The following is a 15,550-nucleotide window of genomic DNA, read 5'->3' as shown; positions in this document are numbered from 1 at the left end:
CCTCCCTTATAGATGGCCCCCCCCTTATAGATGGCCCCCCCTTATAGATGGTCCCCCTCTTTCCCCCTTCCCTTATAGATGGCCCCCCCCTTATAGATGGTCCCCCTCTTTCCCCCCTCCCTTATAGATGGTCCCCCTCTTCCCTCTCCCTTATAGATGGTCCCCCCCCTTATAGATCGTCCCCCTCCCTTATAGATGGTCCCCCTCTTTCCCCCCTCCCTTATAGATGGTCCCCTTCCCCCCCTATAGATAGTCCCCCTCTTCCCTCTCCCCCTCCCTTATAGATCGTCCCCCCCCTTATAGATGGTCCCCCTCTTTCCCCCCTCCCTTATAGATGGTCCCCTTCTCCCCCCTATAGATAGTCCCCCTCTTCCCTCTCCCCCTCCCTTATAGATGGTTTCCCCTTATAGATCGTCCCCCTCTTTCCCCCCTCCCTTATAGATCGTCCCCCTCTCCCCCCCCCCCTTATAGATGGTCCCCCTCTCCCCCCCCCCTTATAGATGGTCCCCCTCTCCCCCCCCCCCCCCCCGTACAGCAGATAAAACAAAAAACAGCACACAACTCACCTGCCCTCCGTTCCCCCGTCGAGCCTCTCTGGTCTGGTCCCGGGTGATGCGCGGCTGCCGGAGGTGTCCCGTCCTGTCCCCGGCAGCGCGCGCATCACAGATCTCCCCATGCGCCTGTGGCTGTGACTTCCGGCGCACGGGGAGCTCTCTGATGCGCGCGCTGCCGGGGACAGGATGGGACACCTCCGGCAGCCGCGCATCACCCGGGGGACTAAAGGCTGCATTCCCACGTTCCGTGATCCTGACGGATCACGGACGTGGAATGCATGTACTGGAGCCCCCCCGCCCCCGGGCAGTATCTGTAATGAGATGCTGTGAGCGGGGGGGACTGTATTCATAAGCGCCGCACTGTAGTATCAGCACGGCGCGGCTGATTTAGTACAGCGCGGCGCTTATGAATACAGTCCCCCCCGCTCACAGCATCTCATTACAGATACTGCCCGGGGGCGGGGGGGCTCCAGTACATGGTACAGTCAGTGGCGGATTATAATGTGGGCGGCCGCCGAACCGCTCATATTATAATCTGCCACTGAATGCCGCCCCCATGGTGACAGCTAGTGGCGCCGCCTGAGGCAGACGATTCAGGTCGCCTCATGATTGCGGCGCCCCTGCACCAGCTTGATAAATCTTCCCCATGGTCCACACCATATTATTTTTTCTCTGTTACTTATGGATAAGGGATAACATGCTCAGATGGGAATACCCCTTTAAGATCAAGGTGTATTTGTACATGGGGCTAAAAAAAAAAACCAAAACATTTCTGAACTTGGAAATTTTTGACGGTTCCATAGAGAATGAATGGAGCATTTCCTCATTCTTCCACCCAATAGTCAGACCCTTCCTTTCCATTCATTCCACTATGAAAACATACTCATTAGGTATAGTCGCTGATCAAGCAAATGTTAGGCGGACATGGTAAAATCTACTAGTGGGACTATTAACCTGCATTCATCCAATGTGCGTGTTCATGAAATCTACACGTAACTTCCTTAGCGTATAAATGCTACGTAAAGGGGAAGGATTAGTGTAGAGCACCTGTTTTCCAATTCTGAGTTAATAGGGTAGGGGTAAATTTATGAGCACCTCTTGTTCTGAAGGACCTGTCCTGTCCTACATATTATTTATTCTGTTTTTCCTGACGTGAAGCAGCCACCGTATATTTGGAAAATGTGTTATTCATAGCTTATAATTGTAGCCTCTAAGTCATAAGAAATATATGAATAAGGGCTTTCACAGGCCACAGGCCAGGTCTTAATCTAGGATCCAGTTGTTTTGCTGCATTCATAGACTTTACTAGATCAATAGTATATATAAGATAGGAGATGACACTGATCATGTCGGTCTAACTGTTAGGACATCCACTTATCCTGGGAATGGAGGTTTGTTGTGCCCTTAAAGGGGTTATTCAGAGCTTTTGCCCCGCTGTTGTATCCAAATTGGGTGTGGTTTGCAATTAAGCTCCATTTACTTCAATGGAACTGACTCAACTTTTGAACACTGACAAATTCTGTTCTCTGCAATAAATAATGCACTGGCCTTGCCTGCTCGCTGCAATTCTTGTTATGTGGATAACAAATGACCTCCATTTTTGTGGATCAGTAGGGCTCCCAGCAGTTGGATCACAGCTGATCAGCTTGTTATTCCTTAAAGGGGTTATCCAGTATTAGAAAAATAGAAAGCATCACTCTTGTCTCCAGTTCAGGTGTGGTTTTCAAGTAGGCTCTATTCACTTCAATGGAACTGAGCTGCAAAACCTCCACCCAAACTGGAGACAAGAGCTGTGTTTTTTTTGCAGAAAGCGGCCATGTTCTTCTAACGCTGGATAACCCCTTTAAACTTTTGATAGGGCATATGAGGACCCCTCTTATTTTATCGTTTAGCTGGTCTCCCTGAGATCAGCGATTTTTTTTTCTCTTATGGCTTGCCTAGGCATTGCTCCCATCTAGCCAGAAACACTGATGAGGGGCAACACCCCGAAACAGCTGTATATGGAGGGATACCTAGCCTTGGTTTTTCCCTTGTCATTACATTGACTTATAGGGCTACTTAATATGGTCGTTTAGGTGGTTTCCCTACAGGAGCCACCCCATGGCTGGGTCCTTCTCGGAGGGATATCTGGCTAGTCCAGTGTTTTGAGACTCTTAAGTGAGGCTCCACAGGCTCTTCTTTTGCATATCCCTCTAATTTTGTATTATGGATGACTGTTATTCCACCGAAAGCCACCGTAGAATTCTACAGTGACCTAAGTCGTTTCCTGTAGAGCTTCCCAGGTCCTTTGTGACAGCCATAAAATAGAACCTAATTAGAAATGTCTTAGGATGTCTTAACCCAAGTTCTACCCAAACGATGGGGTCAAACTCAGATTCAAGTGGAACCGAGACTTTTGCTGAACTTCATTCAATACAAATAGTCAAGTTGCTCTATATACATATCCAGCAGAATAAATGGGACTTGTCAATCAGCACAATTAGTATTAGGATAGTATGTAAAGTCTTCCTTCATGTCTTGTAGAACTTTAAGCAGAGTGTGGATGGTCACTGCTCACTAAAGGACGCGGTGCTGGAAGAAGGTCACCGGCTGATGGAAGTGCTGGTCTCTCACAGACAAGGTAATGGAGCTCACATAAAACTGGACGTTATGCCAACTATTATAGGAAGACACATACAAGGGGACATGTAAATAATATGCTCCTAGATTTTTCCTTCCATGGTAGTCCACATTAATAAGCCTACTGTCCCAATATAGAAGAATAAAGTATTTTCGTAACACACTTATCTGCCACAAATATCAAGGGAAACGGCTGTAATTCATCAGAGATAAGCTTACATCTCTCCTCACAATCCTAGAATCTGCCAGCAGAACAAAACAATGTTGGAAGACCTCTATGCCTGTGAAAAGACATTTGGGACAATGATCTGGAACCGCAGGAGAGAGTTATTGAAGCCACACAGAGAGTGTTTAGTCCTTTGTATAGGCTACAGTTGGATCAGTAGACAACGTGTGTAACATCTCCTGTACTCGCTTCCCTAGCTCAACTAGTAACAGGCAAACAAAAGATCCATTTAGGCGGCTTTCATACACTGATTTTTGCAAAAATTGCACTTTTTTTATGGAGATTGCATGTAGGAACATAGAAGATTGTCAGCAGAAAAAGACCTCCTGGTCCCTGATCTATCTAGTCTGCCCTTTAAATATTATTATTATTATTATTATTATTATTATTATTATTATTATTTATTATCATCATCATAGGATCTGTCTATCTCCCATACCAACCATATCTGCTGGAAGTGTTTGTTCCAAGCATCTACTACTTTTTCCATAAAGTAATATTTTCTCATGTTCCTGATCTTTCCCCCATGTGATGCCTTTCTTGGTCAAAAAACACTGTGGTTATATGTTATTAAAAATAAAAAAAAATCCACAGAAAAAGCTTGGAACTACCCTATGAAATTATCGTGGAATTCATTTCGAGGTTTAAATTAGCACAATTTTCTTAAACAACTCCCCTCCATTTATTAGCCTATGGGATTTAGAACATATTGGTAAATCACATTTACAAAATGATTCCTTTAAGGTATGTGCACACTAATCTTTGTAAAGTGGTTCTCGGTGTGGGCTGGGTTTATCCCCGACTTTCTCCCTCTTGTAGTGTCTAGCACTGCATAGTGAAAATAGTGGATAGACTGGAGAAACAGAATTTCTCTGGTTGCTTCATACACGTATCTTAGACTAGACTAGACTAAACTTAACACACAACTTGTCCCGGATAGGGGTACTGGCAGAGCCAGGCCCTGGCTTGGCTACAACAGGGACGTTGGCTCTGTGTGTCCTCTTCCCACGAGAATCTGAGTAAAACTGATGCTACACTTCCTCCCACCAAGTGAATACTTCCTACAGGGGTGTGTAAGAGACCCTGTGAGTGGTGGAAAGAAATGTGTGCACAAAAAAGAAGAGTCTCTCCATTGGACAATAAAAGCACATAATACATAAGAAACTGTAACCCTTTGCTTACTTCAGCTGTGCACTCCATAAGAGCTTACATACAAAACACTGACATCTAGTGGTGAAACTATAGAATGCTACCTTCTTCACCGCTTAACCTAGAGAAGAAGGTTTTGCGGCAGGTGTGAAACACAAAACACCCATGGTGGGACACCACATAGTCAAGTAGTTCAAAGTTTTGACCATCAGATGTCCCACTTCCCTGCAATCTGCTATTCAATGTTTCCAATTAGCAGGAATCTGTCTCAAGTAACAAAGAAAGCAGGACAAAATGCAGGAAGTGGAGACAAGACCTAGCTACTGCTGTGTGCACAGGAGAGAGAACCTGACAATTAACAGGTTGTGTACCTGCAAGCTGAGCCTTTCTACCTCATAAAGATGATCCACACTGTTCCTAAAAGACAATCTATCAGCTCTAGATCATGCTCAGAGCTAAAGAGTAAGGGAGGATGCATACGTCCTCCCTCCACTTCTTCTCTCCATCTCGATTGATTGATATACAGAGCTTTTATTCCAGCAAACCTGTGAACTTTAATCAGGTAGGGGTGGGGGAGGAAGCAGGTATATACTGCAGTATGTCCACATTTATGTAATGTAATCTGCCCCATATTCCATCTATATTACTATACTGTGTAAATCATTAGCTCTGCACAGTCCAGTGCACTTTCATCAACACTTTATCATGGCATAGCAGAGAGGAGCATGTGCTGTGCTCGGAGTGCTTTGATTTGCCAGTTAAGTAAGGGAAAGGAAGTCCCTGTTTGTGTACTGCTGGAACACAGCACTACACTGGTTCTCTCCTTGGAGTGTAATAAATTACAACAGTAACAGCACTAACATTATCTTGTCACCACTATAAAGGCTTAATTTACCAAAATCATGCAGGTTTAAAAAAAACAGTAGGTGCACTTTAACAAATAATAATAATAAAAAAAAGTCAGAAAGAGAGGTGGTAGATAAATGGGACAAACGTAATATATATAGAGATGAGCGAACCTCGAGCATGCTCGAGTCGATCCGAACCCGAACTTTCGGCATTTGATTAGCGGTGGCTGCTGAACTTGGATAAAGCCCTAAGGCTATGTGGAAAACATGGATATAGTCATTGGCTGTATCCATGTTTTCCAGACAACCTTAGAGCTTTATCCAAGTTCAGAAGCCCTAGCTAATCAAATGCCGATCGTTCGGGTTCGTATCGACTCGAACCCGAACCCGGTTCGCTCATCTCTAGTAATATAGTAATTATTTGCAAAAAGTAACCCTCCAGGAAACATGGCCCACTCTCTAGAACGTAACCTAAAATAAAGCAAACCTAAAGTACAGGACTTATTTTCACACCGGTGATCTTTCTTTTCAGCAGATTGTTCCTCGCCTGTAATATTTAAGACCGTAGATTCCTCTACAATTTTCTTAGATAGATTCCGATACGCAGTGACTGTCATTACGGCTCAGAGGAATTGGGAAAATGATTTGGCTTTAGAGACAAAATCTCTGTAAAAGTGGCTCAGCGCTGGACCATTACAGAGAAGGAAACCCTCGTAGCCACCTGTGAAGGGGAGGAAATAAGAATTTTACTTTAATTTGTGGTGTCTTCCGAGGTTTCATCTTAAAGCCATGGCGGTCACAATGCAAAATTTTTAACATGTCCTACTACATAATGTACCAGTTTATGCAACATGAGGACCTTTGGGCCCTCTCAGGCATCAGGGTCCGAGTGAAACTGCTATCGCTGGGTCTTCCCACAGCTGTGCACCTGGGTGTATTGCATACATATTATTTATTTCATGTGTTTATATAGCACCGATAACCCAATAATATAGAAGCTGCAGCCAGCCAAATATCTAATGCAGTGACCTCTACAGGAGAAATGTAGTACTGCATGTTGGCCTTCCAAATGAATGAGCAAGATGCCCTCTACTCTGAATAATGAAGGGGCTACCACCTTCTGTGTGCCCCTATAGAACATATAGAAATAGATTGTCTTATTAAGATTAATTCCTTATGTCTAAGATTAATCTCAATGTGTTATTAAAGGGGAACTTCAGGTAGAGGTAAATTAAAAAAAAACAAACCTTCTGCAGAAGCATATAGCATTACTTACCTATCTATCACAGTATTGAAACTACCAAAAATCTATTTGTTTTGTTCTGTATTGTGTGGTTGTACTTCCTGGTTGAGCCGTTGTACACAGTACTACAGGTTCCAGAATGCATTGCTTTCCCTCTGTTCATCACAGTCCCCCACCTTGCACATTCCCTGCCCAAATCTTTTGCAGAACATCTAGGCTGTGTTCACACATTGCAGTTTCATTGTGTTACTGAATTATTTGCAGTACTTTATAATTTCATTGTAGTCCCACCTGCACAGCACACTGTATTCTCTATCTGTAACACCACACAGCACGCTTTATTCTCTACCTGTAACACCACACAGCACGCTGTATTCTCTACCTGTAACACCACACAGCACGCTTTATTCTCTACCTGTAACACCACACAGCACACTGTATTCTCTACCTGTAACACCACACAGCACGCTGTATTCTCTACCTGTAACACCACACAGCACGCTGTATTCTCTACCTGTAACACCACACAGCACGTTGTATTCTCTACCTGTAACACCACACAGCACGCTGTATTCTCTACCTGTAACATCACACAGCACACTGTATTCTCTACCTGTAACACCACACAGCACACAGTTACTACCTGTAACACCACACAGCACACTGTATTCTCTACCTGTAACACCACACAGCACACTGCATTCTCTACCTGTAACACCACACAGCGCCCTACATTCTCTACCTGTAACATCACACAGCACGCTGTATTCTCTACCTGTAACATCACACAGCACACTGTATTCTCTACCTGTAACACCACACAGCACACAGTTACTACCTGTAACACCACACAGCACGCTGTATTCTCTACCTGTAACACCACACAGCACGCTGTATTCTCTACCTGTAACACCACACAGCACACTGTATTCTCTACCTGTAACACCACACAGCACTGTATTCTCTACCTGTAACACCACATAGCACACAGTTACTACCTGTAACACCACACAGCATACTGTATTCTCTACCTGTAACACCACACAGCACGCTGTATTCTCTACCTGTAACACCACACAGCACGTTGTATTCTCTGCCTGTAACACCACACAGCACACTGTGTTCTCTACCTGTAACACCACACAGCACACAGTTACTACCTGTAACACCACACAGCACACTGTATTCTCTACCTGTAACACCACACAGCACACTGTATTCTCTACCTGTAACACCACACAGCACACTGCATTCTCTACCTGTAACACCACACAGCGCCCTACATTCTCTACCTGTAACATCACACAGCACGCTGTATTCTCTACCTGTAACACCACACAGCACGCTGTATTCTCTACCTGTAACACCACACAGCACGCTGTATTCTCTACCTGTAACACCACACAGCACACTGTATTCTCTACCTGTAACACCACACAGCACACTGTATTCTCTACCTGTAACACCACACAGCACACTGTATTCTCTACCTGTAACACCACACAGCACTGTATTCTCTACCTGTAACACCACATAGCACACAGTTACTACCTGTAACACCACACAGCATACTGTATTCTCTACCTGTAACACCACACAGCACACTGTATTCTCTACCTGTAACACCTTGCAGCACGGTGTATTCTCTTCCTGTAACACCACACAGCACGCTGTATTCTCTACCTGTAACACCACACAGCATGCTGTATTCTCTACCTGTAACACCACACAGCACAGATATGAGCGTGGTCAGAATGGACCCAGATTAGAGCATTTTAGACATCTAAAGCTGTCAAGGTTATACATGTATATATAGGATGGTATTGGGAAGGTGGATTGTTTATTTTTGCTACCCGGATAACCCCTTTAATACATACTGGGAGATCCTGCATTGTCTCTAATTTATTAAACAAATACATCTTTATTCTAATTATATGTTACACAGCTGAGTATATATAGTTTGAGGCTATGAATGAAGGACTTTTGATGCCCTGAGTCCTTCCCAATAGCATTTTCCATAATAATACCATGAAAATAGGTTACTACTCCCTACAGCACTGTACAATTCCCTAAATCCCCCCTGTGCTATACTTACCCCAGTTTCTTATAGACACAGGTCTTCTGTACATAATGATATGATAAATCAGCCCTGAGCACAGTCAGGGCAATATCATACAGATAGTTCTGCACGCCAAAAAAATCAATAGACTTTAAACCAAATGAAAAACTAAAAATACCGTCTATGATACTAACAGTATGAAAACTTGAAAGTTATGTCTTCACATTTGGGGGTTTAATTCCATGGTTTCTTTCTGAAGGGGAAGAAGGAATAGTAAAAAAGAAGCTTGAGGGGAGGGTAACATAATGCAAAATAAAAAGAGAATACATTAGCATAACAAATAAAAGAAGCACCAGAAATTATGCAAGCAAAACAACTTACTAAGCCTGGCCTTGGCAGCAAGGAATGGGAAGGAGTATATAGCTCCATCAATACTCTCTAGGATGAATCATGACTACTGCCTGTCAGGCAATCTATGAATAGAAGGAACGTTGTCCTCTTCCCACACAGATCTCCGTGAGACATCCATCCCATTTTATCTAGTTTTATAGACCCAGTTAAGATAATAAAGAAACTTTCTCTACAAATTAATATAATATGTAAGAATAAAACTTATAAATACAGGGACTAACTTTTATCTTGTACATAATATGAATGGACATTACAGGGGGTAGACAGGTACATGGCGGAAATCACACATAGGGTAAAAGTGGTCATACATTTAGTTTACTATTGTAGCTGTCATCTAAACTGTCCTCATTTCCTCTATCTCTAATTTCATTGTCTTTCTGCTGCTGGGTGTAGACTAGCTGCTGTGATGTATGTCATACAGTTTACCTATAGAGAAGAGGAGATCCTCCACCAATATATCTGTATAACACACTCAGAAGTAGCAGCAGCATGGAGGACATTAGCAGTAATGAGCAGCTTAAGCTGTGACCCAAACACTAGAGAGAGATACAACACTAGAGATTTCTGCCATGGCACTGTGTGTCTCCTTCTGCCTCTGTTTCACTTTGCTGCTAACTTCTTTCCCTACTCTTCTTCAGAGACTTCTATGGGCAGCATAAAACCTGGTACTTCCGTGAGCTTATTCTTCTGGAAATTGTGAATGATGAGTTTAGGATAAGGTGGAAGCAGAGTAGGGAGCCTGATAAGGCCAGGTTCACATTTCCATTCAGGAAGCTCTATCAGAAGTTATGTGGATTTTGCAGTATAAGGCTATCTTCACACTACGTAAGTTTCCGGCCGTAGCGCGCCCCGTGAATAAGCGGCCGGAGACTTACGTAGTTTGCGTATAATGGAAAGTATACGAAGTACGGCTGCACAGTTCACACTACGTACGAACTTACGCCCGGATCGTACGCGGCGATGTAAAAAATGAACCAGACCATTGTTTGTGGACGAAAATGCCGTAACTTACGCCCGTAGCGTAACATGCGGTCCCGTACGTAGTGGTGATTTCTTCATTTTTGCAGCTTTTTGTGCCGGTCCAAAAGGTTCTGTGGGGTGTCCGGGGCTAGGCGAAGATTTCCAAGTAAAAGACCGCTGTCAGATCGCTACGTAGGTCGCTTGGGAAGCGTAAGTAGACTTCGGGCGTAAGTTCGCGGTCCGTACGTAGCCGGCCGCAAGTAGCGTAAATCTCCGGCCGGAGTTTACTGCGTATATGTCTGGCCTCGAAAATATGCGGCCGGACATATACGCAGTGTGAACATAGCCTAAATAAAGTACTGCAAGCAGTAATATTCTGTTGGAAACCCACCGAACCGCGTTGAAGTCAATGGGATCTCTTGAGTATCTGTCCGAATCCATTAGTGTCCCTTCTTGAACAGATCATGCCAACAAACCCACAGAGGAAATGTGAATCTAGCCTAAGGGGAGAAAGAGTCAGTTTCTCTTATAAGGCATATTATGTGTGAAAATTGTGCAGCCAATAACCATATAGCAAAACACTAGTGATTTGGCATGAAAATATGCAAAAAAAAACAAAAAAAACTGTAAATCCAGTCTTTTTCATAAAGAGGATTATTCATCTCAATATATATAATGTGGAAATTAGCTTTTAATAACTGAGGGTTTAGTGGCCTTGTAGATTGTAATAGTTCTAATCATTTGCTCCTAGAGGCTGGAGAATTTCGATGCTGCCCTAAGGCTGCCAGGAAAACATGGATGCTGGGAGCTCCAAAACTTCACGTTGCTGTACTGACACAATCAGTACAGTCGCGCAGAGATTTAAAGAGGACCTGTCACCCCCCGCGCCGGGGTGACAGGCTCTCGACCCCCAGCTAGATCCCCTTATAGTTACCGCATGTCGCCGAGTCCCGCTGCTGGAGTCGGTCCCGGGACGGAGATATCCTGGTGAGAAGCCGGCGCGCGTGCTGTGGATATGGGTCCAGCGTCCATAGATAATGAATGGAGCCGGACATATCTCTGTCCCGGGACAGGCTCCGGCAGCAGGACTCGGTGACATGCGGTAACTATAAGGGGATCTAGCTGGGGGTCGGGAGCCTGTCACCCCGACGCGGGGGTTGACAGGTCTCCTTTAAACTGTTTCGGAGCTCCCAGCATTATAATCATACATGATGCCAGGAGTTCTGATAATCCATTCCATTGCACACCATCAATTGCACATTGGGGGATAGAAGCGGGAGAAGACATGCTACCGTGCATCCTCTCCCGGCTTTGTGTCATATGATCAGTTGGACTTACAGTCGGGCTCCATAGAGCTCCATTATAAGTCTGACTGATCACATGACTCCGAGCTGGGAGAGGATGTGCTGCAGCATGTCATCTCCCGGCTCTATCTCCCGATCGGTACGGGTCTGAACACTCAGACCCAGACTGATCAAAACTTTTGACATGTCTCTATGACATGTCAAAAGTTTGGTGAATTGACAGTGACACTTTAAGATCACAGGACCCAACACATAGAGAGCACAGAAACACATGTTATTTTCAAGGAGTCACCTTAAGATCACAGGACCCAACCCACAGAGCACAGAAACACATGTCATTTTCAAGGGGTCACCTTAAGATCACAGGACCCAATTAAAAGAAACACTTCCAGGAATATAAGAGAACAACTAAATGTGGTAATACTAGCTGATATATATATATATATATATATATATATATATATATATATATATATATATATACTGCATAATAAATAATAATAATAAATCTAATAATAAATCTAATGAAAGATAAAACAAATCTTTGAAGCTGTAGAACATATGGATCTTTCATCAACCTCATTATTTTACTAGAAAATAGATAAACAACCCAGGACCACCCACACTTGGAGATACAAGTTTATTCCTATAGAGGGCGGCATCTGTCAGTGGCTATCTGAGAGGGTAAAGATGGCACAGCCTGGCCTTTGTATGCAGCGAGACTCCCAGCTGTGACTTGTTACTGAAGCATGAAATTCTGCATGAAATAGTAATGAGTTACAGGGAAGGCACACAGTGACGCTGAGTATCATACTGTGTGTCGGTAAATAACAAGCTGACTTCTGATGTATTATTAAAATTTACATTAACACTGAGACCTCCACCTAGTATGACAAAGATTGTTATATACACATATCGCCCCTGAGTCATGCATACAATATAGCCACTGGTAAATCCCTTCCCAAAGCATCTACTAAGGACCGGTCAGATCTGTGCAGATTATGATTGAGATGAATAGTTCAGTCTCGTGTGTATCATCCTCTTAGTCCAATTCTTTATTGTAAATGTTTGCTTGCTATGAGCAGATATGCTGTTTTCTACTTTGGGGTTTTAGGCAATTTTGAGGTCAACGTTCGGCATTGACATTGTCAACATTTACCGGCCTATTCATCTACTGTGCCGATCAGCTTTTATAAGACAAACCATCTCCAAAAAGAGTATCTTTTATGGTTTATATATTTCTAGTAGATATGCCATTGTGTTCGGTATATTGAAAATCACCAATGAATACAAAAAGTACATAAACGGCAAACATATCCAACTGTCCCGGACATATATCTGACCATAAGAAATCTCTAACCATGAACAGAACCAGGTATATATACCAGTCAGCTATAACTAAAACTTAATATTGTGTGGGTCACCCTTGTGCTGCCTAAATAGCTGTGACCCTCCTCAAACCACATACCAACCCTGAAGGTGTCCAAGATGGTAGAAGTGTTCCATTTCTTCACCTTTATCCTATTATTTATTCTTTTTAGTCTTTTTCCCCCAGTTCTTAGCTGCTGCTTTCTGCTGAAGACACAATAACTGTGTGTGAGCTTTTCTCTCCATCTCCCTCTTTTCCTCCCTCCCTTCTGAGACGGCTGATGTAAACAAGTCCCTGCTTTATCTGCAACGTTGTAGCTTCTTTGTAATGCTGGGAGGGTTAATCTGAGGTCATGTTACTTATGAATTTACAGTGATTATGCCTCCTAGCATTACAGCGTTGCCACAAAGTTGCAGATACAGAACTGGTTACATCAGCCGTCTTGGAAGGGACAGGGGAGGAGGGTTAGACAGAGAGAGAAGCTCACACACATATTTTCTTTCTTCAGCAGAAAGCAACAGCTCAGAACTGGGGGAAGGACTGAATAGATAATAAAAAGTATGGAAGGAATTGTTAGTCTCACCATGGGCAGCAACATATCAAAAGTTATGTTTGAGAGGAATACCCCTTTAATAAGGACATATAAAACTCTATACATACAATGATTTTTTCTGGGGTGTTTTTTTCTTTCTTTTTTTTGAACCATATGACTAAAAAAATCACATGACTTATAAAATAAAATTTTTAAAAAGTTGAAAAAAAACCACAATTATAAAAACTAAGCATAAAATACGCATTATTTTGCGGAACCAAGCTGCAAAACACAGGTGTGAGCTGGGCTTGAATTTTTACCATACCTTTTTTTTATGCCAGCATCCGCTGCACTGGAGAGAACGCTCTTACCTTTGTGAGGCTGGAGGGCATCCTCTTTTTCCTGTGGGAAGAGCTGGCAGGAAACAAAGCCGTCCTGGCTCCTTACATATGCTCGCCCGTTTTGTCACCGATAGTTATTTACAACTGATTTACAACATTCTTAATGGACTATGTCAGACACGGCGCACCAGCTGTAAGCCTCTGTAGAGGTTAAAGTGTCCTCCACCTTTGTGGTGGCGCTAACAATGCCGCCATTGCTGCAGATGTTTACTAAGTGGTCACAGCTGTTTTAGTAAATAGCCATTCAAGCTAAAGGCACCATTTGTAATTGCATTTACCTTACTAAATATCTCCCATATGATCCTATGAGCGCTACAGACTGCAGCTTATACAGGTGATAGTGTGTATACATTATGCATACAATATCTCCATGTTTGTCTCTTTTATGTAGGATTTCAGGAGATGCTGCAGATGATCACCGCACAGTGGAAGGAGCTGCAGAAACAGATCCGGAGGCAGCACGGCTGGATTATGGGCGCCCTTGATACAATCAAGGCAGATATTCTTCAGGAGGATGAGTTTCCGGAAGTTTTGAGTGAATCCCAGGTGAGGCCTCACATTGTCAGGGGCCCCATAAGTACAGCTGTCCTATAGGGCATTAAGAGTGGTAGATTGGGGGCCACCCTGTAGTTACTGTATATGAACTATTACCTGATAACGTTTAGGTCTCATGCACATAAACACATGCTGTTATGGTTTATCGGCATGGCCATGACCATGCAATCTCCATCACGTTATAAAGTCATGGTGCACTTACTACCTAAGGCCATTGTGGTATTGTGATCTCCAGGCTTGGCAGTGTTGCAGCAAATTATAGATTTTACCTTCTTCTAGGAGACAGTACTGTTTAACCCTTAGAGGACCGGGCCATTTAAAATTTTTGCGTTTTCGTTTTTTCCTCCTTGTGCTTAAGGGAGACCTTCCCCCCCCCCCCAAACTCCCCCTTTAAAAGGCCATAGCAGTTGCATTTTTTCAACTAGAAACCCCCATGAGTCCTTATTTTTTGTGCCACTAATTGTACTTTGCAATTACGGGCTGAATTTTTGTGTGGTGAAATTGAAAAAAAATACACATTTTTTTTATTTGGAGGGTTTTTGTTTTCACTCCGTTCGCCCTGGGGTCAAACTGACTTGTTATATGTGTTCCTTAAGTCTTTACAATTACAATGATATATAACATGTATAACTTTTATCTGATGGCTTTTAAAAACTTTAAAAACCATTGTTAACAAATATATGTTCCTCAAAATCGCTCTATTCCCAGGCTTACAGCGCTTTTATCCTTTGGTCTATGGGGCTGTGTGAGGTGTAATTTTTTTGTGATGATTTGTGCTTTCTATCGGTACCTTGATTGCGCATATACGACTTTTTGATCGCTTTTTATTACAATTTTTCTGGATTTGATGCGTCCAAAAATGCGAATTTTGCACTTTGGGATTTTTTTGCGCTTACACCGTTTACCGAGATCGGGAATGTGAAAAAATTAATAGATTGGGCGATTGCGCACGCGGCGATACAAAACATGTTTATTTATTTATTTTTATTTATGGTGGTGGTATAGTGGGCGATTCCCCCCACTATACCACCAACGAATGGCTGCAAGAAGTATTCAGATGCAGCTGTCAACTTTGACAGCTGAATCTGAATACTTAATTAGCGAATTAGCGGGCACTGCGATCAGACCGTGCCAGCTAATACCCGTTTCATTTAAAAGGAAAAGATTTTCGCTGGACAACCCCAAGGTGACTTGACATCTTGTTATCTTGGTACTTGCAAAGTGAGTCAGCTATTGAGATATGGTAAGTGACTGTGTTTCTGTTAAAACTGTTACAAGAAGGGGCTCACTTTGAACCATGGGCCCTCTGGAGGATTCACC

The 15,550-nt window shown here is 43.1% G+C and overlaps 1 protein-coding gene across 2 annotated transcripts in view; it reads left to right on the top strand.

Annotated features, from left to right (window-relative positions):
* Positions 1–15,550, top strand: part of AKAP6 (A-kinase anchoring protein 6) — a 165,429-nt gene that overhangs the window by 58,294 nt on the left and 91,585 nt on the right. For both annotated transcript variants that reach the window (XM_069950752.1, XM_069950753.1), the window contains exons 6-7: positions 3,078–3,174; positions 14,067–14,221. In XM_069950752.1, coding sequence (XP_069806853.1) covers positions 3,078–3,174; positions 14,067–14,221 — 252 coding nt within the window. The remainder of the gene's footprint in view (positions 1–3,077; positions 3,175–14,066; positions 14,222–15,550) is intronic.

The sequence above is a fragment of the Dendropsophus ebraccatus genome, chromosome 13 (genome assembly GCF_027789765.1).
Source record: "Dendropsophus ebraccatus isolate aDenEbr1 chromosome 13, aDenEbr1.pat, whole genome shotgun sequence".
Lineage (NCBI taxonomy): Eukaryota > Metazoa > Chordata > Amphibia > Anura > Hylidae > Dendropsophus > Dendropsophus ebraccatus.
The sequence above is the reverse complement of the archived record's forward strand: the minus strand, read 5'-3'. Positions and strand labels throughout refer to the sequence as shown.